The 26,261-nt window shown below is 38.2% G+C and overlaps 1 protein-coding gene across 1 annotated transcript in view; it reads left to right on the top strand.

The window, feature by feature from the left end:
* The window catches only part of LOC109245020 (inositol phosphorylceramide glucuronosyltransferase 1-like), a 37,632-nt gene extending 12,254 nt beyond the window's left edge, over window positions 1-25,378 (top strand). Inside the window, exons 2-10 of the mRNA XM_019412190.1 lie at window positions 6,758-6,878; window positions 7,372-7,557; window positions 7,811-7,974; window positions 9,420-9,527; window positions 9,804-9,941; window positions 10,024-10,131; window positions 10,394-10,661; window positions 10,745-10,868; window positions 24,970-25,378. Of these exons, the coding sequence (XP_019267735.1) occupies window positions 6,758-6,878; window positions 7,372-7,557; window positions 7,811-7,974; window positions 9,420-9,527; window positions 9,804-9,941; window positions 10,024-10,131; window positions 10,394-10,661; window positions 10,745-10,868; window positions 24,970-25,111 (1,359 nt within the window). The 3' untranslated portion in view covers window positions 25,112-25,378. The remainder of the gene's footprint in view (window positions 1-6,757; window positions 6,879-7,371; window positions 7,558-7,810; window positions 7,975-9,419; window positions 9,528-9,803; window positions 9,942-10,023; window positions 10,132-10,393; window positions 10,662-10,744; window positions 10,869-24,969) is intronic.
* Window positions 25,379-26,261: the final 883 nt, after the last annotated feature.

Here is a 26,261-nt window from a genome sequence, read left to right as displayed (position 1 = left end):
AAAGCACATAGTTTATCATCATCAAAAAGGGTGAATTTGTTGGCCCAAGTAAATGTGAAGTTTTGAAGACTGACAAAAGAACTCAGACATGGACCAGGTCCATCTTGTGAAGTACAGTTGTAATCAACCCAAACATGTGAGATGCACGTGAAGGAGATAAATCTAACTTATCAGAAGCGATATCTCTTGATCATGATCGAAAAGATTGCATATTGGATAAGGAGAAAGACTCCTTACACAAAGAGAACACGGTTTAGGAAAAGGATAGAGTTAGAGTATGAGATCAACTAGAACTCTTCCACCATGGAAGAGTAGCATCTGTATCCTAGTTAATCTCAAATTACTAACTCCTTAAATATTAGTGTTGTTCTCTTTTACAGGTAATGCACATAAGCAGAAGTTAAACGTGAATTGAGAGCAAAATAGCAAGGCAATTTTGCAAGCAATTTATGTGTGATTCAAGCGTGCAATCCTGAAGCTACTTGAACTAGATAGAAGAACCAGTTCCAAGTGTCTATCTTTTATTCTAGTTCAATTGTAGTAGGTGATTTTACATTATACCTTTCAGCTTTTATAGAAGCAATTGTATTAGGTATTTAGAGTTTTCAAGTTAGAGTTAAATTGAATTTGTCGCAACAGTTGAGGCTGTATGCCACAACGGGATTAGAGTTAATCCTAGGTTTACAAAAGAGTTTTTGTAAATGCAGTTTTTGGCTCAGTAATTTTAGTGGAGAGTTTGGGAAAATCCTACTGGAAAGTAGGTCGTGGTTTTTTCACCTTTTGAGCCAGATGTTTTCCACGTAAAATCTCTGTGTTCTTTATTTCTATACTTATTATTCCGCAACAGTAGTAGTTGGAAAACATAGAAGAACCAGGTCCTTCTATAATCAAGTTAAGCAAAAATTGAGTACCACACAAATCACCCCCTCCCCCCTCTTGTGTGGTATTGAAGTATAAAACATCAGAACCTCACTTGGCAATTGGATTCAAAAAGAGATCGCTCCAACTCTCTCTCTCTCCCTCCTTTATTTATTTATTTGTAGTTATTAATTATTTCTTAACACTCTCACTCTCCCTCTTATTATTATATATTCACTAATTTTCAGTTAATATATTTGTGAATGAAATAAATGTTGATTGATAACTGGGAAGCCATCAAAGACTTCTTGTGTTGATCCTCCAAATTATGGTGATTGCTGGAATATATATACATTAGGGTGCCGGCAGAAAAGGTGTTTGAGTTTTTGCATCTAAAATTTCTTTAGCTCATGATATATATTATAATTTTTTACATACTATACAAGACAGTTCATTCAGATTTTTTGGCACTGAAAAATGAAATAAGTGAAGAGGAAGAATTTTCGGACGAGGAAGGATACTTCGAAGACGACTATCATGTAAGTTTTTTCAAGCGCTCTCAACTTATATAGATGTATATTCTCAATTCTAACAGTTTCTTTAATCTATGCAGATGACCAGTCAGGGTCGAGGTAGGTCTAGGAAGGATAAGAGGCCTATTGATCATGATGATGGTGCTACACCCTCGCTTCCTTCCACTCCACATTTGCATCCCTCCGCTGCTGATGGCCGGCAGCAATCTTCTAGGCACACATCTTTTCCACCTCATCCATCTACTCATCAAACTACCTACCATTCGCCCTCCCAGCAATATTCTTAGCATTCTGTACCATAGGGCTATACCCCCTTCCTCCATATGATCATGCATATGGTTATATGGGTCCATCTAGTTAGCAGTCACAGGGCCATGTGGTGATACGCCCGTCATCTGCTCCGTTTGCTTCATCACCAGCTGGATCACATCCATCTAGATTTCAGCTAACGAGATCGTAGCAGTGCTCTGGATCGCATCAGGGGTCTAGATCGCATCAAGGGTGTGGATCGCATCCACCTTTATCAGCGACCCCGTCTCATTCTCCACAGAGTTTATCTCCTAGCATTTTTAGACTTCGCCTTTGGGATAGTAGTGCTGAGCCAGATGCCCCCCTTCTCCGCACGCTTCAGATTCATTGGAGGATGATGATCCAGAGGAAGTGCGGTATAATCGTTATCATAGGATAATCATTAGGCCTAAGGGCAATGGGTATGATTTGTTTATTACTTCTTTATTCTTGTTGAATTATAATAGCTACTCTTGTTTATCTAATGTAATTGTTATGTTGCAGGTTCATACATAATCATCGGTCTACAAAAATAATCACTGAAACTCTTGGCCGGTTGTATAATGCACCCTATGCGACTTGGAGTGACTTTCCACCGGAGCTCCAGCAACAAATTTTCAATCAATTTTAAGGTTTTAATATAATTCTTATCTATTTAAGTATTATATTAACAATATTTTCATTTAATGTTACACACTTCATTTGCATACTAAGTGTGCCTGGGAGGACCTACATAACAGTGAAATTCTTGCAAATTTTGTGTTCAAATGCCGTAAGAGACTATCTGGTTCGTTCTGCTCTGCTCGAAAGAAGAGGAAGAAGCCTTCATGAGTTCTACCAGATTTATTGGAGGATCTGCTGAGGTAGTGGACCACCGAGAAATTCGAGAAGAGGAGTGAACAGGAAAGAAGGCTTGAGCATCTAAGAAGGGTGGCTCCTTGCACTATGTGGGTGCAAGGAGCATGGGGACTACGAGGAGACTACTGGTAACTCCTTAAAATATTTACATCTATTTTTATCGAACTATATTTTTGTATAGTTTAATTTAGTGAACACGTTTTATTATATTTGTAGGTAAAAAATATGGGAGGAAGATGACTCGTGATGAGTTCTTCATGGAGACTCACATCCGGAAGAAGAATGCACCGATAGATCCATCTAGATGGGTCGATGACTGGGCGGAGACTGCATATGTAAGTTTCATAACTACTATAACTTGAAAGTAATGTTTATAATATTATATAGTTAATAATTCTCTATCTTCTAAGTAAAGGGTCGCTACAAGGCTAATGTGGAGGAGTACAATTAGAGCTTGCCACCGAATGAGCAAGGCGAGCGACCACCTATTTCAGACGAAGAAGCGCAGAGGATATGGTTGGATGTTGCCGGTTGTCCTAAAAAGGGGATAGCATACGGCCTTCCAGAGAGACCATTTCGGCGCTACAGGGCTGGATTGCAAGGTATAGGGACTTCCGCCCAGGGCGAGGCAATTGATAGGTCGACTCTCTCTTCTATGGAGAAGAAGATCGCAAAGCTGACAACAGAGCTTGAAGAGACAAAGACTAGAGAACAAAAGAGAGATAAACAATTAGATACCTTTCAATTTCACCTAGAAAAGAGGGACCAACAATTTAATATCCTTCAAGGTCAGCTAGCCAATCTTCTTGCTAGTGGTGCTTTCACGATTCCCCGGTCTCATGGGCCTTCGCTAGATGCTAATCCTTCGAACAATGCCGACGATTAATGCTATAGTAGTGGAGATGAAGATGATGTAGTACAAAACACTCATTGAATGATGTTTGAACTTTTAACTTGTGAAACATTTTGTTGTTGGGTATAATGTCTTGTTAATATAGTTTAGTGGAGATGGAGATGGCACTAATGTTTTGTTAATATAGTTTTGATAGTTGTTATTGTTGTTGTTATTGTTGTTCTTGTTGTTGTTATTGTTGTTGTTGTAGTTGTTGTAGTTGTTGTTGTTATTGGTTGAATGGCAGCAATATAATGCTGCCATTATAGGTGATTGGTTGTTGGCAGGTGGTGCAGCATAAAACAGTTGTTTTCTGGCAAAAAATTACCTAGAAAATCAACCGACTTCGGTCGGAAATGTGATCATATTAATTCCCAGAAAATCAAATTTACCGACCAACTTCGGTCAGAATTTATGATTAAATTTTAATTATTTTAATAATACCGACCGATTTCGGTCGGAAATAATTAACAATTTTAAATAAAAATATATAATTATATATTTTGACAATACCGACCGATTTCGGCCGGAATTGAATAATTTAAAAAAATTAATAATTAAACTTCCGATCGAATTTGGTCGGAAATTTAAAAATAATTAAAAAATATTTTTAACAATACCGACCGAGTTCGGTCGGTAACATTAAATTATGTCAAACATTTGGTCAAATTGTGTTGACAGTTATCGATCGAATTCGGTCGGTAGATAGTGACCGAGTTTGGTCGCTCCCCGTTTGCGACCATTATTTTATCGAGCAATTGAAAACGATCGGAATTCGGTCGATTTTTGTTGGATTCCGACCGATTTCGAATCGGCTTTTGTGAACGCTTTTTGGCAATTTTTTAGTAGTGATATTCGAATATCCCAAGTTTCACTGGCCTTGTGGAATTGTGAAAGGTTATCAGATTTACATGCGAATTGCACAATTATGGAGCCATTTGACCACATTATGTCACCAGCCATCCTTACTTCAAGCATTCAATACCACAAAATAAACCTTTGCATATTCCTCTTTGCTTTACATTTCTCTTCTTTAAATAACTTCACATATTTTCTCATAAATTCACTGCCCTATAGCTCAGCAACAACTTCCCTTAACTATATATCATCTCTTTTTCTTCAATTTTGGTTAAAAAAAAAATCTAACAATATGTCCCAAATTTCAACTATATTGATGAGCTCAATTTGTTTGGTATTCTTTGATTACCAGGACAAAAAGGGCCATAATGGAAATGGTCATTTCTGTAAACCTCCGATGAGGAAAGACGGCGACGACACCGGTTATGTCTATGCTCCGGCTGCATGGTCCGTGGACGATGGAGATGATGACGATGATGATGCTGATTATGACTATGCTCCGGCTGCTTAATCAAATATATAAATCGTCTTTATAAGAAAACCCTAGCTCTAAGTACCTAAAACCCTAACTATGTTAAGCCTTTTTTTTTCTTTTAAATCAAAAGCTACCATTCTGGTGGAATGTTAGGCTTTAGTATCCTAGTTACATACAAAGCCCTAGTTTGATATACGTATACAGTATGTAAAACTTTCCCTATCTATAATATTTTTGCATTTATTTTAGTCGGTTGTTCCTTATATTCTTTAGTGAGAATGAACACTAGAGGCTTTGAGATATGTATGCTACGACAGTTTGCAATTCCAGTAAGATCATATTGAGTTTAATATATGTAGTGCTCTACCATATGATAACGGTCCTTTAGTAGCCTAGTTACTTTCAGTATGCTCATCAACGCTTCTAGTCAACTTGTTGCCATGCCTTGATGATCAAATTACAGACCGTATCATGTTCATTTCTGAAAACACGTCTTCCTATTCCAATCTTTTCTCGAATCTTCTTTAACGGATGTCAGATTTCGTCCCGCAATTAAAAGAAGATTGTCTTCGGACCAGAATTTAAAGTTTACGGGTTCGAATTTTTAATCATTTTAAATTACCGTATTTTAAATTAATAATTTGAATTATCCATTACGGAATGTAGGAGGATGTATATAATCCATTCATCTTTTAACCAATGTCTCAAGTTCGAGCCCCTGAAAATACATAAATTTTTAGTAGAAAAACGCAGAAAGTTTCGGATATCAGATGATTAAACCAGAAGAAAATGAATAATACTGAAAGTAACGGACTGCTCAACTAATAATGCTAGAAGTATGGAGCAAGGTAAAAACTAAGGTCCACTAGACAGGAGTGTTATCTATCATGATTTTTCATTTCGATTCGAACCCAAATTCTCTGATTAAGGTAGAATAAAATTATATTCATCCCATCACTACCATGCCAATACTCAATGTAATGACCCTTGAGCACTCTAATTAACTAGTTTCTCTTTGACCAAAAAAAATAATTTTTTTCTGCTGCAGGTAAATATTCGACAAGTGTCATGGACACAGACGTTCTGCTATTGTGTACATTATTCTTCAACTTTTAATGAAAAGCACAAGTCTTTTTAATCTTGTCTCGGATATAAAATATGATATACAGTCAGACCTCTATATAACATCATCCCTATATAATAACACCTCACCATAAAAGCCAAACTTTTTCGGAATTAATTTTTAAATTATGTTATTATATTTGTTCTCTATAACAGCACTTCGCTATAATATCAAAAAATATTCGAAACAAACGAGGTTGTTATAAAGAGGTTTGGCTGTACATACCTACTACAGCAACATCTTTTGATCTTCCTCTTTTTCTTTTTTCTTTTTTCTTTTTTTATCTTATTCCATTTATCGTGCATTTTGCAGCAGATTGTAATTAACTAGTGGGATTCCTAAAGTAATTTGTGAAGAAATGGGAAAATTGACAAGATTTTAGCACCCAAAACGTAAATATGATTAAGTTAATACTTTGACAATTATGTAAGTGTTCTATTGTAATTTTCTTGTTGCAAACTGAACTTAGTACGTAGTTTCTCAATTGAGTCCAAAATTAGTATGAAAAAATGTTTTACGCAAATATACCTGGAGAATACTGATAGTAAAATAATTGAAAAAAGTAATTGACGTCCTTTAATTTTAAGGTATAATTTAAGGTTTTTTTTTTTTTTTTTTTTTTTTTTTTTTTTTTTTTTTTTTTTTTTAAAAAGAAAAGAAAAGAAAAAGAAGCAAACCAGTGACTGAAATTGAGCTTGTCTCAGCAAGTCCTATAGTCTATTCAGTTGTTCCGGCTGTCATTCTATATTTAGCTTGCCTTAATAAGTCCCATGTTAGTCTTTTCAGTTGTTTGAGATGTCTATCTTAAAAGTTGTTTCTGATTCTAAGGCATCAGTAGACGTGGCTTATGGTCTTTGTTTCTTCCTGTGCAGGCTGATGGCTGGATTGTGGAAAAGATTAGTTTATTGTCAAACCCGAATCAAGTGAGGCCGACGAGGTTTTGGGGCGTCTACACAAAGCTAAAAGTATTTAATATGACCAAGTACAAGAAAGGTAATTCCATATCTGAGAGCTTGATTTTAAGTTTGGACAGAAAGGAAAAAAGGGATATGATCTACAATTTTTTTGATAAGTGGGTATGATCTACGTTTTAAAACTTTCTTAAGTGCTGTTCAACTTAGGCCAAGTGAATTGTTGTCTGCTTCTCTGCGAAGTGCAACAACCTATTTCCTCTTAAATTATAGTTGGTATAAACGATCAGTTCTAACACCTTGGCAGGAAATTTCAAGGTATCATTTTTCATGTTTTCTTCTTCAAGCTTCATTCATTCGTTTTAATGTCATTAGGGAACAAGACTGTATTAATATTGATGCAGCTGCATGTGCATTTGAGTATTAATATTGATGTAGCTGTATTCATGTCTTTTGGCATCTTTTTCTTTTTTCGGCTTTTTTGATAAATTCATGACATATTTTTTTAAAGTAAAGATGACACATTTTCTGAATTCTAGTCCTTAATGTTGAAATTTCTGCTTTTATTTTGGCAGTGGTATATCTTGATGCTGATACTATTGTAGTAAAGAGCATTGAAGATCTATTTAAGTGTGGGAAGTTTTGTGCAAATTTAAAACATTCTGAGAGACTAAATTCTGGAGTAATGGTGATTGAGCCATCAGAAGAGGTTTTTAAGGATATGATGAGCAAGGTGACCACTCTGCCTTCTTACACTGGAGGTATGCTATTTCTGTTAACTGTTTAATTCTTAGGTTATGTCCTCTCAGTCCAACCTTAAAAGTTGAACATATGTAATCTGTATTTTGGAGGATTTGGATTATCTTCTGTCGTCTAATAATCTTACAAAGTTATTGTGTAAGGTGGAATTTTCTTAGTCTTATTACGAGCTTATCTTGTGTAGTCCTAACAATGAAAGTCTTCCTAGTTTGAGAATGAATGTGAAAAGGTGATGCATTCTCTTCCTGCTGACAGGTGATCAAGGTTTTCTGAACTCCTACTACGTTGGGTTTGCTAATGCGCGTGTTTATGAGCCAAATCAGCCTTCAGATGTCCTAAATTCTAGAAAGGTCCCTGAAATGGAGAGACTTTCTACTCTTTACAATGCAGATGTTGGCCTTTACATGCTTGCTAACAAGGTTTGTGTTAGGATCAAGGAACTGCCTCTTTTGAATCCTTTTTTTTTTTTTTTTTTTTGTTTTTACATTTATTTATTATTTTTGGGGGGTTTTTATGGGGGAGGGGGTGGGGGTGGGGGTGGGGGTGGGCTGGGTTGTGTGCTTTGCGTTTTAATTATTCGGATCTGGAAGCAATGACTTCAAATGGAATTTCTGTTTGCACAGAATGATTTACATGAGAACTGTCATATACTGCAGCAGTCATTGGAAAATTGCAACATGTGATGTTTCGAGCTTTGCATTGTTCTGTGGGCTTACTGTGGTTGTGCGAGAAAATTATCCTGAAGAGGCTACAATATTGTGGGCTTATTGTGGTTGTGTCAATCATGCTTCATTCATTGGAAGCTACTGCAGTTTTTGTTTGCTTAATTTCATTCTACCAAGTATGAACAGTTCGGCAGTCTTAGTGATTCACATAGCCATATTCTATACAAAGAAGAACCACACCAAGAAATTATATGAAGAAGTTACACATAGAATCGAAATTCGGATGGTTGAAATGGAGAAGTGCTATGTCATAGAGAGATGCCTACACAAGTGAACACTAAAGTCCAACACATTCACAACATAAGTGTCGCAGAAATGCTGATGCTAAGATGGATGTGCGGTCATATAAGACTAAACAAGATTAGAAATGACCATAAAGGTTCAAGTAGCTTACATCGCGGATGAAATGAGAGAAGGTCCTTGAGATGGTATGGACATGTCCTATGTTGTTCGCCAGATACACCGGTCCGTGTATGAGAAACCATGATGAGTAAAGGGTTAAAATGGGATGAGGTAGACCTAAAATCACTTGGGGGGAGGTTGGATCGAAGGACCTACAATTTCTTAGGACTCATGTAGACTTTGCGAAAGATAGGGCACAATAAAAGAAAAAGATCGATATAGGAGGTATCTATTAGTTGAAAAGATGTTTTAGTCATGTTAGCACTATTACTTTACTTCCTATACTTTTCTAGGAGTTATTTAGCCTAGTAAAAAATATAAAGAACTTCTGGTACTTTTTATGTTTATTTTTATTTTATCAAATAATGGCCTGAGATCAGTTTAAATGGCGTAACATGGTTAGTGAGATTCATATATACGATCCCAACTTGCTTGGACTGAGGCGTAGTTGTTGTTGTTGTTGGAGAAAGTTGAACAATAGCCCTTTAGGGAAATGTTATTTGATAAGCGGGTGGTGTGAATAGAAATCAGTCAAGGAAAGGAGTCTTGAATGGCAGGAACTGGTAACAGTTACATGAGAAAATAAATGAGAATTTCATTTTTGATGGAAAAGGTAAACTTTAGAATGCATATGTTTAGAGCAGAAACTTTTTAGACGCAAGAGCTTGATTTTCTTTAAATGCATTTTAACTTTTCCTTGCTTGCACCAATCCTTTTTTTCTTTTATATATTTGTAGTGGATGGTAGATGAGAAAGAACTCCGAGTTATTCATTACACGTTGGGACCACTTAAACCATGGGATTGGTGGACATCTTGGCTGTTAAAACCTGTTGACGTATGGCAGGTACTTTTCTTCTTCCGTGTACTCTAGTCACTGCCCACAGCTGTTGCAAGTCATTTTAGATTCGATATTGTTGTCTTCTTCCTCCATTTATATCCTAAATTTTACTTCCCTTATAACGTGGTCCATAGCACAGATTCCTTGCTCAACATAAATGCCATTTTATGCACTTTGCTGTTTGCGGCTTGAAGCTGAGTTTGCGCACTCTATGTTGGTGTGTGAGAGAGGATTTTGTTTAACTTATCTCCAACAACTGTCTTATGTTTGCTCATGCTGCAGAATGTTAGGGTACGTCTTCAAGAATCACTACCTGGAACTGGAGGGGGCAAAAATCCTAGAGATGAACTTCTTGTCAAATTTTTGTTTCTGTTTCCGTTACTTCTGATAGTATTTTGCTACTATCGATCTTTTCTAAAGGTCAGAAATTTAAAATGATGTCATTACGTAGTTGTCAGCATTTTAAGTATCTGTCATATTGAAAAAAGATTTGTGTCTGCAGACCCGATCATTGTGGGACCATGTTAGACAGCTATACTACAAGGTCAGAGCTAGAGGCGTCCTACCATATTCTTCCGTTCCTTCATCCACCATTGTTTCCCCTCAGCAGGTATCTCTGCTCCTTCCTTATCGGTTGTAAAATTGTGACATGCTGATTTTTCTTGCTCTTTCCCTTTCACTAATCTGTACGAGATTGGCAAAATAGTGAATTGCCTCTCATTTCTTGCAGAATGGCTTTCTGTTATATATCAAGCATGACATATTTTGCTTGTGAAGTTTTTACTCCTATTGCTAATGTTTTCTCAGTTTATAATAAACTTACATTGCTTGTTCTTCGATGATAATGAAACAAGTTCACAAATTGTATGCAGCCGAAGGTGCCTGCTTTTCTGGGTGGAATATCTGTATGTGTCTGTTTTGCTGCTGTTCTGGTGTCCCTTGGGCTTTCACTTGTAATTATCCCACGCCAAGTAATGCCATGGACTGGTCTCCTCCTAATGTATGAGTGGACATTTACACTTTTCTTCCTCTTGTTTGGAAGTTATTTGCACTTAATTTATCAATGGGGTAAGGCTGTCGCGAATCGTGCTGGACAATTTCAGGCTCATCCTGCATCTTTGGACCATGAGTCTGGAAAAGGTTGGTTGACATAAGTAGTTTTCATTTTACTTAATTTAAGGTGCATTGTTTTCATTGTTCTTGGTGTTTTGTTAACCTTGTAGGTCATCAGCCGCAGCAATCATGTTGTGACATTGCTGCGTGCTACTATGGGTTAGGGATGGCATCTCTTGCAATTTTAGCCCCTGCATTGCCTAGTATTTTTGGAATCACTGCTTTGTTTTTGAGGTACTTTTAATATAATTTCTTCCGCATTTCAAGTTATTTATTATAGTTGTGTGTGTATATATATGTATTAATGGCTGCATTTGACACAGTGCTATTTGGCGTTTACTTGCGTTGGGTCATTATTTTGTCAACAAATGTGAATCTGTTCACTGAGTAGTTGCCTGAAGTTATAAGTTTGAATTTAGTATTCATATATGACATGCTGAAGTCCGTTGCCACATCATCAGTTTAAATGTACTTAATATGAAAAGGAACAAAATCTTTTGGCTGAATGCATTAATGGCCCCCAAACTTGCCAACAATTTTCATTGACACTTTAACAGAAGGTGTGACCTATTAATACCTGATCTATACTCAAAACTGTGCATATTAGACACATAATCTTGACATGGCATAGTACGTGTACAACACCAATTTTGAGCGCGTGGAGGCGCAACAATTTTTGTTTTTAAGTTTTCTTTCTTCCTCCCCCTTCTCTCTCCCTGCCACCATATCCTACCTTCCCCTTCCCCGTCCCTTTCCTCCTCTCTCTCCGCTACCACTGGCACCATCAAATCCTTCCTCTTCTTCCTCTCTCTCGCCACCACTGCCACTCACCCCACCCTCGACCTTTCTTAATTCACGCCGTTACAGTCACCCCTTCCGTCTCTTCTCTCAACCAATTCCCGCATACATCTTCATAGGTTTTCTCTTACTTCGAAGAGCAATTGTACAAACCTTTTCATAAGTTTGGTGAAAGGCAATCCTCAGGAAACTTATAAATACTGTGGAATTTCACCCACTGCTTGCTTCCGCAGCTAGCCATTTTCTGCAGTAGTGGTATGCTTGATAGCCTTTTAAATTACAGAAGAGAGAACAGGGGAGTTAAGGATGTCATTGGTCTGGTGTTGATGAAGCTATATTGTGGCATGAATGGGGGGTTGAAGATCTGGGTGTAAAACTCTTTTTGACAGTGAAAAATGGTGTTGTGGGGAATTGAAGAAAGTACTTTTTGTGGTTTGGGGGGGGGGGGGGGGTAGGAAATCGAAGAAGACGACACAGATGTGTAGATAGATTCTGAATAAAATTTTTTAGATGAGAGGTTTTACTTTAAAATCTTCCACGTGTCGCATACTTGATTTTTTTTTTTGCCATATCATAGCGTTTGGGAGTCAAGCACTTCGTTCTTGTCGGAGATTGTCCATTAGGTGTCCAATATGCAAAAAGTATAGACTAGGTATTCGATAGGTGATAGCTTTAGTTAAGGTGTCTAAATGAAAACTTGGCAAGTTTGAGGAGTCCTCGGTGTATTTAGCCAAATCTGTCTAAGGGGATCCTTTTGAGACCGTTGGGTGAGAGCACATTGAATAAAAGATGTAATTAGCTATTTTAGAATAGGTCACTTATGCCCAAAAAAAAAGATATTTAGAGTAGATCGGATCATTGGTTAAGTAGCCTAGGAGATGGTTCACGGTTGTAACCATTTTGGTTAAACTTTATGCATTCATTTCCGGATGTGTTAACAGTATGTAAAGTAGAGAGACAATAGAGAAATCTTTCTTGTGTTGTATTCAAGAAGTAACAAGTATATATACAAGTACATAGAGCCTAACTATGGAAAGAATCAAAAAGGAAATCCCATAAATCTGTTGTGAATCCCTATAATTATGCTAGCTATGTATATTACATAAGATTATGTCTACATTCAGATTATGTCTACATTCATTATCTAACACTTCCCCTCAAGCTGGAGCATAGATATTGATCATGCCCAGCTTGTTACAAAGGTAATCAACTCGAATTCCATTCAACGCCTTTGTGAACAAATCAGCCGGTTGCTCTCCTGTCTTCACGTAGCCAGTGGAGATCAAGTTCTCCCGAATCTTCTCACGAATAAAATGGCAGTCAACCTCAATATGCTTAGTTCTTTCATGATACACCGGATTTGACACAATATGGAGGGCAGCTTGATTGTCACACCAGAGTTTTGCTGGTATTGGATGCTCTAACCCAATTTCAGTCAACAGATGATGTATCCACATAATCTCACATGTAGACGGTGATATAGCTCTATACTCGGATTCTGCACTGGATCGAGATACAACACTTTGCTTCTTACTCCTCCATGATACCAGGTTTCCTCCAACAAAGACACAATAACCTGTAGTAGATTTTCTATCAATTTTTGATTCAGCCCAGTCAGCATCTGCAAAACACTCAATACAAGTATGATTGTGATTGCTATATAATATGCCAAGTCCAGGAGCTCCTTTCAAGTAACACAAAATTTGTTCCAAAGCTGCCCAATGTTTGACCGTTGGTGCAGACATGAACTGGCTAACAACACTTACCGCAAAAGCAATATCTGGACGAGTCACAGTGAGGTAGTTTAATTTCCCAACTAATCTCCTATATCTCTCTGGATCGTCAAAAGGATCACCATCATCTTTCATAAGATGCACATTAGGAACCATTCGAGTACTGCAAGGTTTAGCTGCCAACTTTCCAGTTTCTGCAAGCAAGTCAAGAATGTACTTTCTCTGAGATAAAAGAATTCCCTTCTTGCTTCTATTTACTTCTACTCCCAAAAAGTATTTCAACTGGCCCAAGTCCTTTGTATGAAACTTAGTATGCAGAAAAGACTTGAGGGAAGAAATCCCCGCATAGTCACTTCCTGAGTTCCTGTGATAACAATATCATCAACATATACAACAAGGAGAATAGTGCCAGCTACTGATTTCCGATAGAAGACCGAGTGATCGCACTTACTCATTTTCAACCCAAACTCCTGAACTACCTCACTGAACTTGCCAAACCAAGCTCGTGGACTCTGCTTCAAGCCATACAAGGACTTCTTTAAATGACAGACTTCCCCATACTCCCCTTGAGCAACAAAACCGGGTGGTTGCTCCATATACACTTCCTCCTGAAGATCACCGTGAAGGAACGTATTCTTGATATCCAACTGATGTAAAGGCCAATTCTTGGACGCAGCTAGAGAAATAAATAAGCGGACAGAAGTGAGTTTGGCAATTGGGGAGAAGGTGTCAGAATAATCCACCCCATAAGTTTGAGCATACCCTTTCGCTACAAGTCTGGCCTTAAGTCTTGCCACAGAACCATCTGGATTAACTTTAACTGTAAAGACACACTTGCATCCCACTGGTTTCTTTCCCTTTGGTAAATCTACCAAATCCTATGTGTGGTTATCCTCTAAAGCATGTATTTCCTCAAGCATTGCATCAGATCATCCAGGATGATTCAAAGCCTCCTTCACTGTTTTGGGCACGGAGATGGAATCTAGAGAAGCAATCATAGATCTAGACGTAGAGGATAAGTGGTCATAGGAAACAAAGTTAGCAACAGAATATGTCGATTTGTAAGTACGTGTACGTTTGCGAAGAGCAATAGGAAGGTCAAGGTTATCTGGAGGATCAGGCAAAGGAGGATCAGATGATGTTGGAACTGGTGCGGGACATGTATCATTTGTCTCTCGCCTTCGCGAATAAACTTGAACAATTGGAGGTCTTGCTAACACAGTTGGAGCAGGTACTGAAGGCATAATAGTCGATTGGTGCTCAACAGAAGAACTGGGAAATCGAAGAGTATCATCTGATTGTTCTGTCAAAGTACAGGTAACCTGATATACTAGCCATTCATCTTCCTCTTCCTGTCTTGTAGAAATGGGAGGTGCATAGAAGAATGGTGTAGTCTCTGAAAATACCACATCAGTTGACACTAAATATTTACCAAGCTCAGTAGAATAACATCGATACCTCTTCTGAATGCGAGAATAGCCCATGAAAACACACTTCACAGCCTTGGGATCCAACTTGGTAAGAGATGGTCGAACATCTCGAACATAACATGTGCTTCCAAACACCTTAGGTTCCACCGGAAATAATGACTTGTTCGGAAAAAGAACACTATAAGGCACATTACCATCGAGTACACTAGATGGCATGCGATTAATCAGAAAACAAGCCGTAGAAATCGCATCAGCCCAGAACTGTTTAGGAACCTTCATTTGGAACAAAAGTGCTCGAGCTGTCTCAAGTAGATGCTTATTCTTCCTCTCAGCAACTCCATTTTGAGAGGGTGTATCAACACATGAAGACTGATGTAATATACCATGTTGTCTCATGTAGGACTGAAATATCTCTGACATGTATTCTTTAGCGTTATCACTCCTTAGAGTACGTACTGAAGCATTGAATTGAGTTTTGACTTCAGCACAAAAGGCAGAAAAATGAGTAAACACTTCAGAGCGGCTCTTCATAAAGTAAATCCAAGTCATTCGAGAAAAATCATCTACAATAGTGACAAAATACTTATGCCCAGTTTTAGAAACAACCGGACATGGTCCCCAAACATCAGAATGGACTAACTCAAAAGCTGACCCAGCTCGCTTATTAACCCCTTGGACTTAACGAGATGCGATGGTGTTCTGCAAATCGACATGACTCACAATCCAATGATGAAATATTCTGAAACTGAGGACAGAGCTTCTTTAACAAAGGCAAAGAGGGATGTCCAAGTCGACAATGTGCTTCAAAAGGAGACACGATACTAGAGCATGCAACAGACCGTGGCTCCCATTAATCAAGAATGTAGAGATCACCAGATATATATCCTTTACCAATAACCTTCATCGTCTTAAGATCTAAAAACAAACAATGATCGGGAAAGAATGCAACACAACAATTAAGGTCTTTGGTAATTTTACTAACAGAAATCAAGTTAAAGGCCAAGTTTGGTAGACTTAATACAGATGACAGGGTAATAGAGGAAGTTGGTTTAACAGTCCCAGATCCAAAACTGCTACAAGTTGATCCATCAGCTACAGTAACCGGAGAGGGTGCTTTATGTGAGCGAAAGCTAGAAAAAATATTTGGATTACCTGTCATGTGATTTGTAGCACCATAATCGATCACCCATTTATTGGAAGAGGTGGTAAGACATGTTTTATCTGACCCAGCAAAGGCAGTAACTGAAGAAGATTCCTTAACTGATTTATGATATTGAAGGAATTTTAGAAACTCATCCGAAACCAAGATTGTTGGACTAGGAGTTTTGCATTATTATTCTTTACCATCATTTTTTTCTTTCAATAACAAACTGATTAATCTAACAGAGGTCCCCGAAGCTAAAAGATACTCAAACAGATCCTGGTAGATACGAAATCAACAATCTATTGAACAGGATTCAACTTTAATAATCCACTCAACCAAATCAGAGAACCAAACGAATTTGTCCCCAACTCAAACAAAATTAGAGACCAACAAAGTTTCTGATAAGGAAAGATCCAACAGACAATATCAAGTCACTAATCGATCAGCACAGTGAGTCAAAATTAAAGATGCAAGCTTCTCACACAGGCAGCCTCCAAGAAAAATACCACAGAATTAAAGAAATCGAATAACCAATAAACCAAACTCAAACCTGACCAAACAAAGTGAGAATACGATCTGGTCTGAGGTTGNGTCCTTTAATTTTAAGGTATATTTTAAGGTTTTTTTTTTTTTTTTTTTTTTTTTTTTTTTTTTTTTTCTGTTCTCAGGACTAGAATTTGTGACCTTTGATTAAAGATTCATGGATCCTATTCATCCCCACGTCCTTTAGTAATAATAATCCCCATCACTTAGCAGTTGTCACTAATTAAACACCCATATCATACACTATCACTAGCTACTATCTACTCTACTATTATTATATTATGTGTAAGGCCGGGCAGATGCGGATCTAGCTAGAGTGACATCTATGAGTTCACATGAGCCTATTCGCTTTTACTTAGATCAACTATATGTATTATAAAATTTACTAAATACCTATATATATTTTAACTATGAATTCAATTATTATTTTATATTAACTTAAAATAATCAATATAAGAACTCATAAACTTCAAATTCTAGCTCAACATCGCATCAAAATTAACCACCAAACATCATAAAACAATGTAAGAAACAGTTCCTCTTTTCAGAAAAGCACTACATATGGAACAAAATCTACGAATAAAATGTTTTCGATCCAATTCTTCATACGCACACAAAGGAATATTGTCGACATTTTTACTTTGATCAAAAGAACATATGTCGACACATGGTCCTCAACATATTCGTTCTGCAGTGTTAATACCCTGTCGTCTAGGTGTCATGCCAAGTAAGCATCCACGTGTAATATTACACACTTACACGTGCCATGCACACTTTTCCACTAGCTAAAGTTAGGGCTTTTGGCTCATTCAGGAAATTGCACCTGAAAACTTGTACTACCCTCTACAGGTTGAGATACAAGGTGTGTCCGGCACATTGTTAGAGTGATAGCAATTGAGGTCAGCAACTAGCTTCTTTTTGTGCGTGTATTTTCAAGTTCGTAATGGTAAGTAAATCGAGCTCCGCACCAACCATCACTCAACCATTACCATACTCGTCCTTCTGGACCCGGGTCTAATACCATTTGTTGGCTAAAACGCCCCAAAAATACTCTTAACACAGAGTGAAAAAGCATTAACACATGCTATGCTTGTACTTCATTTTAATATCTCCAAAAGGGTTTATCATATTCTTCCTCACTCGACTCATTATCTTAAAATTTAGCACTAGATGCTCTCATATCCTTTCATTTAGTTTAAAGAGAGATCTGGAGAGAGGGCTAGCATATTCACAACTCAAGATTCTATGTTTCCACAGGATATATGGAGAATAAATTTTAACCCCCCTTATAGATAATGCCATGTGTAAAGTGAATTTTTTGATGTGGCAGCCCCAAAATACAGCCAAGCTCATGTTAGTACACATTCTTCAGGTAACATAACACACTTTCTAACGTGCCAAACTCCATCAAAACGAGTGCAAATTAAACTTCTCTTACCCTTATATAAGCAAATGGTTTCTTCACTACTTATCATACACACTACAAAAACCATTCTTCACATCTTCTCAAAGAGATAAACATAACATCCAATAGCTCATATTTCAAATATTTCTATAGTCCAATCAAGAAGAGATTATAGAATGTCTTACATTTTCATGATTATTGAGTTCCAGAAAAGAAGGTCGTGTTTAGATGGAGATGACGATGGAGATGATGGGTATGATTATGCTCCAGCAGCCTGTACAGAGGGAGGTGGTGACGACGATGATGGAGACTATGACTATGCTCCTGCATGTGAGCACGTGATTTTTGCCCTAAGCAAATTATTTCCAAAAATTTCGAATAATTGATTTCTTAATTATTTTACAATTTTTGTGAATTTTTTTTTTGTTAACTTTTTGTGTTAATTGGTTGCATTTTTATTCATATGAAAATACAAAAACATGCATCTGCATTTAGGGATTTAATTCCATAATTTTAGTATTAATTAGGTATTAATTAGTTTTAGAACAAATTTAAAGAAAATTGCAAAAAATAGTTTCTTTGCCCTTTTAATTGTTAATTGTTGTAGAGTTTTAAATAATTTTTAGAAGTTAAATAGTTTAATTAGGTTTTGTTTTGGCATTTGATAAAATTAGAAAAATAAATAAATACAAAAATACAAAAAAAAAAAAGGCAAGTCAATAAAATACAAGTAAATAATTATAAGAATAAAGAAAAGAATTGACTGCCATGAATTGGGCTACTATCATGCAAAACCCCAAGCCCAAGCCTTTAAACACCCTGAACCCATCCAGAATTAGCCCAAACCTACCCCAATAACCCGGTCCAGTCTCATTATACCACAAAACGACGCCGTTCCATCTTAGGTTAATCTGGACCGTCGAGGTTAATTGATCAGACGGTCCAGAAGTCCCCTACCCTCAATATATATATGTCCGAACAACCCCTACCCCCTCAGGACCCCCTACCCTTCACCTCTCTCAGACCTTACCGGAAAACCCTAACTCCGCCGCCCTCCGCCGTCCGCCGCCGGCCGGAAATCGTCTCTGCCGACGGCGTTCGTCCAAACCACCTAAAAATTACACCACAGATTCCTCAAGTCCTCCTCTTTCCAAACCTCAAAACCCCATGGCCCAAATTCGTGTCAAAAACCTCAAATCATTGAAACCCTAGGCGCCGTCACCGCCGCACACGGCGGCGCCGGCTCCAAACACTCCAAACTTACCCACCAAACTNGTTAACAACAAAGGGCCCAAGGACGACATCAGAGGCCCAAAGCTGGGCCAGCTTTAAATGAAACACAGCAGCATTCATAAAACCCTGGGCTAATGCTCAAGGCCCAAATTGTTAAGTCCAAAAGTCTTTTAAAAACTACATTAGGATATCGGGAATTAATTCACAAATATAAATTTGGGTTTCAAATTAGGTGGCAGATTCAAATTAAGAGGGTCTTCCCTTTTGTTTGAATTCGGACTTGAACTTAAGGCCCGAATTTTATAAATGCGAATTAATTAGGGCCCGTTTAGAGACAACTGTAATAGAAAAATAATAGTTACTTTAGGATTGGCCTTTAAATAAAAAGTGGGACGAGCCTCGCCAAATAAAAATGCATAAATTGCGGGGCCCTCATTAAATGCTTTATTAAAAATATTTTAGAAATTCGGGACATGCCATTTAGCGAATTTTCATGGCTTCCCGCAAAGTTAATAAGACGCTAGCCACTTTAGGTGCGCTTTTTAATAATTTTACCTTCTTAAATACGGGTGTGCATTTCATGCGACCCAAATCCAAATCCCAAAACGTTGAATAAGAGGTGTCGAGGATCCGGGTGCATTTCATGTGACGTGATCCAAAAACACGCTCTTAAACGGCGTTCACTTTCGTAAAAAATAACTAAAGCGGTAAATAATCTTAAAAATTGCACTATAGGTTTGAACATGTAAAAACTTAGATTTTTTAGCCATTTATAATAATTTAAGCGACCGTGCTAGAACCACGGGATCCAGGGGTGCCTAACACCTTCCCTCGGGTCAACAGAATTCCTTATTCAGAATTTCTGGTTCGCAGACTCCACTCGGGAAGTCGAAATTTCCTCGATTTGGGATTCAAGATAAACCGGTGACTTGGGACACCAAAAGCCAAACCTATCCCAAGTGGCGACTCTAAATTGAATAAATAATCCCATTTCGAATAATGTCACTTTAAATGGAAAAACTCCCTTATACATTTATCATTCGGGGTAGGTGTGTAAAAAAGGGAGGTGTGACAGCTCTGGCGACTCCACAGGGGACACGAACCCAGAATTTCGATTCAGGGTTCAAGAATTCGAGCTTAGTACAATTGTTATATCTGGCTTTATCTGATTATTCTACATGTTCCATGCTATATGTGCTAAATGTTCTACCGCTTTGATATTTGTTGAAATTGTATATATAAACTGTCGCGAATCCCATCCTCTTTCTGAGTCTTCTACATCATGGAGAAGGGTGCACTTCGTGTAGTTTCTCTTCTGTTTAGAGTCTTTTCCCATTTAGAACGAGGTTTGGATAAGTTGCAAAGCCGGCGGAGCTTCTGTATCCCCGGTACGCTGCCTCCCACTCGGCTCGAGTTGTCCGCTCGGGTAAGCCAGGTCTAGACCAATAAACCTAGGGTTAAACCTAGAAGAACAAAACCTCATGCCGGATCCCTAGTAGGACGCTTGTTTGCATCATGTGCATTTGACTTAGGGGACTCAACACAGGGGTTGGGTCCGTCTAGGACAGGTGACCTGAAATAAATTGACCATCCTGATGCATCTTACGTGCTACTTGCACATTTATTTGCTCGGATTTGCATGTTGACCGGCTTGTCTAAATGAGTGAAAATTGAGAAAATAAGTAGTGTTAGGACTAAGTAAGGGAGGTTAACCATTTGTTTTGAAAAAACCCCAATGCCCAAATAGTACCGAAATGCTGCCGGATTCTTTTTTGAAAAATGAAAAGAGAAAAGAAAATTGCTCGGAAAAATAGAAAGAAAAATGTGGTTTCAAAATGGTTTTGATTTTGGCAAATCTGCCCGAACTACGCCGGTTTGATTCTCACCGGATGTGAGATACGTAGGCAACGCTCATCGGGTCCAACCCACCCTTTTTCAAAAATAGCCAAAAAATGCCAAATTTTGTGTCATAAATAAGTCGGGTGATGCCATTCCTGTTTAAATAAGCCGAATGTCCCCAAAAGGACGCCGGAAGGCCGTTTTTGCGAGAATAGCCACCCTGAGTCATTTTTAAATGGTTTGCGGGCACAGCCTTAAAATCTTCCTCCCAGAAGTGCTGAAAGGCCGTATTTGCAAATCCAAGTCCTTATTTTCTAAATAAAGAATTTTGCACGAATAGCCATTTTTCAAAATAAATCATTAAATTCCCCTAAAAAATGTGCAGGATGAATTCAAGTGACATCAAAACCTTCTCAGTCCTGAGCGAGATCCCTTTGAAACTCCATATGTGGTGGCATGACTTGGGAAAAGGAAGCAGAGATACTGTGGTTAAAAGCCTGGGCGGTCTTGTAGATTTATTGAAAATCAGACCAAGGAAGGATGTCATTGAGGCACTGATACCATTTTGGGACCCGTAATGTATTCCGGTTGTCAGATTTTGAACTCACACCCACATTGGAGGAAATTGCCGGATATGCTGGTCTCAACGGGAACCTCCGCGGTAGATACCCTTTGACCCCACGACCGGTAACTCTTCATAGGTTTTTGGACTTGTTGAACATCAGTCGGGATATTCAGGACCCGCATCTGGCGGAAGGGTGTTGTACACTACATTTCCTATATCACCGGTATGGTAACCCCAAAGGTTTTAAGGAACCCAATACAGGATTAACACATGCTGGAAATAAAGACAAATGGGAAGCCCGACGGGGATTAGCCTTCATGGTGGCCTTTTTGGGAGTGGTAATTTGTCCTAGAAAAGATGGTCACATAGACCTTGGCCTAGTAGGAATGCTAGATGTTGCCATGAAGAAACCTACTAGCACAGTGGTTCCCCTGATTGTAGCAGAAATATACCGAGCTTTGACCAAATGTCGAGAAGGGGGGAAATTCTTTCAAGGTTGCAATTTGCTCTTGCACTTGTGGATACAGGAACATCTCTGTCACCGCACAGGTTACATGAACTACGGCTTAACCGGGTTGAGTTGTATTGCAGAATTCAAGACCCGAGTTACAGGTATTGAGTTCCCGGAGGGTACTGAGGCCTGGTCGTCATGTTTAAGATCCCTCACTGCAGATAAAGTGGAATGGGCTTATGGATGGCTTCCTCCTACTGAAGCTGTATACACATCAGCAGAGGTCCCTTATATTCTTTTGATGGGTATTCGAAACATTCAGCCCTATGCTCCTTACCGCGTTTTGCGACAATTTGGAAGATTCCAGACGGTGCACAACGATGAAGACCTGAGTGGGCAAGTCATTGAGTTGGGCCCAAAAGCTGCATTCCCTGAAGGCCGAATCCGAAAGATATGGAATGAGTGCAGGTACCTTGAGCTTAAAACTATAGTACAGGACCGGGCCAGAGGTGAGGTAGATCCCAAATACTTGGTTTGGTTCGGTAAAAGGTTTCAAATCCCCGAGAGACCCGCCAAAAGGCCACATGTGCAACAATTAACAGCGAGGCTCAGGTGCAGTGGGATTGGTTAGCTAAAGAAAAAGAGTATAGAGCCCGAATAGGAGCGTTAGAAAAACAGGTTCAGGAGCTTCGGTTTGAAAACAGCTTGCAAGCCGCAGCCGATGAAGGAGATAAAAAGCAACTGGCCCAGGAGAATGAAGCTCTCAAGGCCCAAATCCAACAACTGAAATTAGATGCCAGGAATCGAGAAAGAAGTCTATCCGACGAGAGATTGATAAGAGGGTTGAAGAAACAGGTCCTGGACTGTCAGGAAGAATTGGAAAAATCCGAGGGAAGCATGGCAAAACTTCGGGCACAATGGGCAAAAAAGACCGAGGAAAGGGCTCGGTTTGTACAACAAATGAAGAAGAGCTATGAGGGAACCATCGCCAACATGAAAAGAAAAATGAATACTCTTGAAGAAAAAGCAGCCCGTCGGGAGAAAGAATTACAGGCCGAGAGGGAACAATGCTATGGGTTAATCGCTGATATGGAGAAGGAAATAAAATTATTACAGGNGAAACCGCATCAGCCCAGAACTGTTTAGGAACCTTCATTTGGAACAAAAGTGCTCGAGCTGTCTCAAGTAGATGCTTATTCTTCCTCTCAGCAACTCCATTTTGAGAGGGTGTATCAACACATGAAGACTGATGTAATATACCATGTTGTCTCATGTAGGACTGAAATATCTCTGACATGTATTCTTTAGCGTTATCACTCCTTAGAGTACGTACTGAAGCATTGAATTGAGTTTTGACTTCAGCACAAAAGGCAGAAAAATGAGTAAACACTTCAGAGCGGCTCTTCATAAAGTAAATCCAAGTCATTCGAGAAAAATCATCTACAATAGTGACAAAATACTTATGCCCAGTTTTAGAAACAACCGGACATGGTCCCCAAACATCAGAATGGACTAACTCAAAAGCTGACCCAGCTCGCTTATTAACCCTTGGACTTAACGAGATGCGATGGTGTTCTGCAAATCGACATGACTCACAATCCAATGATGAAATATTCTGAAACTGAGGACAAAGCTTCTTTAACGAAGGCAAAGAGGGATGTCCAGGTCGACAATGTGCTTCAAAAGGAGACACGGTACTAGAGCATGCAACAGACCGTGGCTCCCATTCATCAAGGATGTAGAGATAACCAGATATATATCCTTTACCAATAACCTGCATCGTCTTAAGATTTAGAAACAAACAATGATCCAGAAAAAAAGCAACATAACAATTAAGGTCTTTGGTAATTTTACTAACAAAAATCAAGTTAAAAGCCAAGTTTGGTAGACTTAATACAAATGACAGGTTAATAGAGGAAGTTGGTTTAACAGTCCCAGATCCAACACTGCTACAAGTTGATCCATCAGCTACAGTAACCGGAGAGGGTGTTTTATGTGAGTGAAAGCTAAAAAAAATATTTGGATTACCTGTCATGTGATTTGTGGCACCTGAATCGATCACCCATTTATTGGAAGAGGTGATAAGACATGTTTTATCTGACCCATCAAAGGCAGTAACTGAAGAAGATTCCTTAACTGATTTATGATATTGAAGGAATTTTAGAAACTCATCCGAAACCAAAATTGTTGGGCTAGGAGTTTTGCATTATTATTCTTTACCATCATTTTTTTCTTTCAATAACAAACTGATTAAACTAACAGAGGTCCCCGAAGCTAAAAGATACCCAAACAGATCCTGGTAGATACGAAATCAACAACTTATTGAACAGGATTCAACTTTAATAATCGACTCAACCAAATCAGAGAATCAAACGAATTTGTGCCCAACTCAAACAAAATCAGAGAGCAACAAAGTTTCTGATAAGGAAAGACCCAACAGACAATATCAAGTCACTAATCGATCACCACAGTGAGTCAAAAATAAAGATGCAAGCTTCTCACACAGGCAACCTCCAAGAAAAATACCACAGAATTAAAGAAATCGAATAACCAATAAACCAAACTCAAACCTGACCAAACAAAGTGAGAATAAGATCTGGTCTGAGGTTGTTCTTTGCCAAAATGTGGTTCTATGATCAGAACCACCACAAATCAACTGGAAATGTCAAAAAGACCTCAGATTAGCTTCCGGCCAAGGAATTTCCGGTAGCGGATTCGACTCAACTCCGACGAGCAGTAGACCTGCTCTGATACCATGTAAAGTAGAGAGACAATAGAGAAATCTCTCTTGTGTTGTATTCAAGAAGTAACAAGTATATATACAAGTACATAGAGCCCTAACTAGGGAAAGAATCAAAAAGGAAATCCTATAAATCTGTTGTGAATCCCTATAATTATGCTAGCTATGTATATTATAAAAATTATGTCTACATTCAGATTATGTCTACATTCATTATCTAAGACAGTTAAAGCATTCAAAGCATACGCCTCTAAAATGCTGCATCACATATAAACTACTGTCTACAACCATATGGCTTCACGCAGATGGCCTTCTAGTGCATTATTAACTTCTCACTGGATTTGTTCTCACTCAGTTGATAACGCCATATGCCTTTCAACTTTTCAGTACATGTGTCGTCTGGCACTAGAAAAAATTAAAGTTTATCTTTTATGCTGTGTTTATGTTGTTGCAGATTAGGATTGATGGTCGTAGGAGGCCTTGTTTTAGCATCCTTCATGACATATGCTTCGGAGCATCTATCGATTAGATCGTATATGAGGGGCTTTGAAGAAGGGGGCACACAAAGGAATAGGAGTATATGTTTCTTGTGCTGATTCTGGCATATTCAGGTCTGAGCCAACTACACGCAAGCTCTTTCTTGCATTTGTATTTCATTTTGACATATTCTTTCTGATAACTTAACGGGTAGAATACACAGGTCTTTTTCGGTCTCACATTTGCTTATCTTAGAAAGGTTGTGGTGTAATTCTTTGTAAAGGGTCTGCCTGTATATGAATCTTATAATCTAACAAATGTCAGAGTATCTGATGTTAGGTTTTAATATCCAAGTAATTTGAAAGAGTGTGTAAGTTCAGCTTAAAGGGGAGCCTTGGCGCAAAGATAAAAGTTGTCGCTGTATGAGGTCATGGGGTTCAAACCATCAAAACAACCTCTTGCAGAAATGTAAATATTGTGCGATTATTTCTCAAACCCTTATAATAGCCTAGTAATGTCCAAATGTTACTGTTAATGTTTAGATCATTTGATTGGCAGGTTGATGGATAGGGAAAGATTGTCCTTCTATCCACCCCTTAGAGAGTAATTAAAAATACTTAAATAGGAAGGTGATACGTTTATACAGAAGTTCTATCCCAAGCATAGTGAAATTCAATTTCACAAAATAATTCGATCTAAGAAATTGTGGTAAAGGTTGCAATGCCAGAAAAAAACTTCTTATGTCATTCTCATTTAGGTGAGATTCGGATTCTTACCTTTTTTCCTTTACCTTTTGCACTTGAATTGTAGTTTTCCCACTGACCAGCTAGTGTGCAATGACTACCGGTTTGCAAGCTACTTGATTTAATTTTCTTAGCACTTAGCAGTGGTAAAGAAAGTTAGAAACTGCCTATCTTGTCCTGCATCAGATTTGAGTGTACTAAAGATTTTAGCAACAGCCATTGCTTCTGGATAGGGGTGACAAACGGGCGGCTGGGGTCGAAAACGGGTAATGCAAAAACGGATAAATTATTCGATCTGACCCATATTTAATACGGATAAAACGGTTAACCGGCAAATAATATGGATATGGATATTCATATTATCCATGATTTTTTGAATATGATCACTTTTGGAGAATTCCTAGTCTTCCAAACTTGAGGAACCCCAAGTTGAGGATTTACAAATGTAAAAGTTAAACCCATTAGTTATCCATTTTCTAAATGGATAATATGGTTCTTATTCATATTTGACCCGTTTTTAAAAAAA

This window comes from Nicotiana attenuata, unplaced genomic scaffold (genome assembly GCF_001879085.1).
Source record: "Nicotiana attenuata strain UT unplaced genomic scaffold, NIATTr2, whole genome shotgun sequence".
Classification (NCBI taxonomy): domain Eukaryota; kingdom Viridiplantae; phylum Streptophyta; class Magnoliopsida; order Solanales; family Solanaceae; genus Nicotiana; species Nicotiana attenuata.
This window is presented reverse-complemented; position numbering and strand designations above follow the sequence as displayed.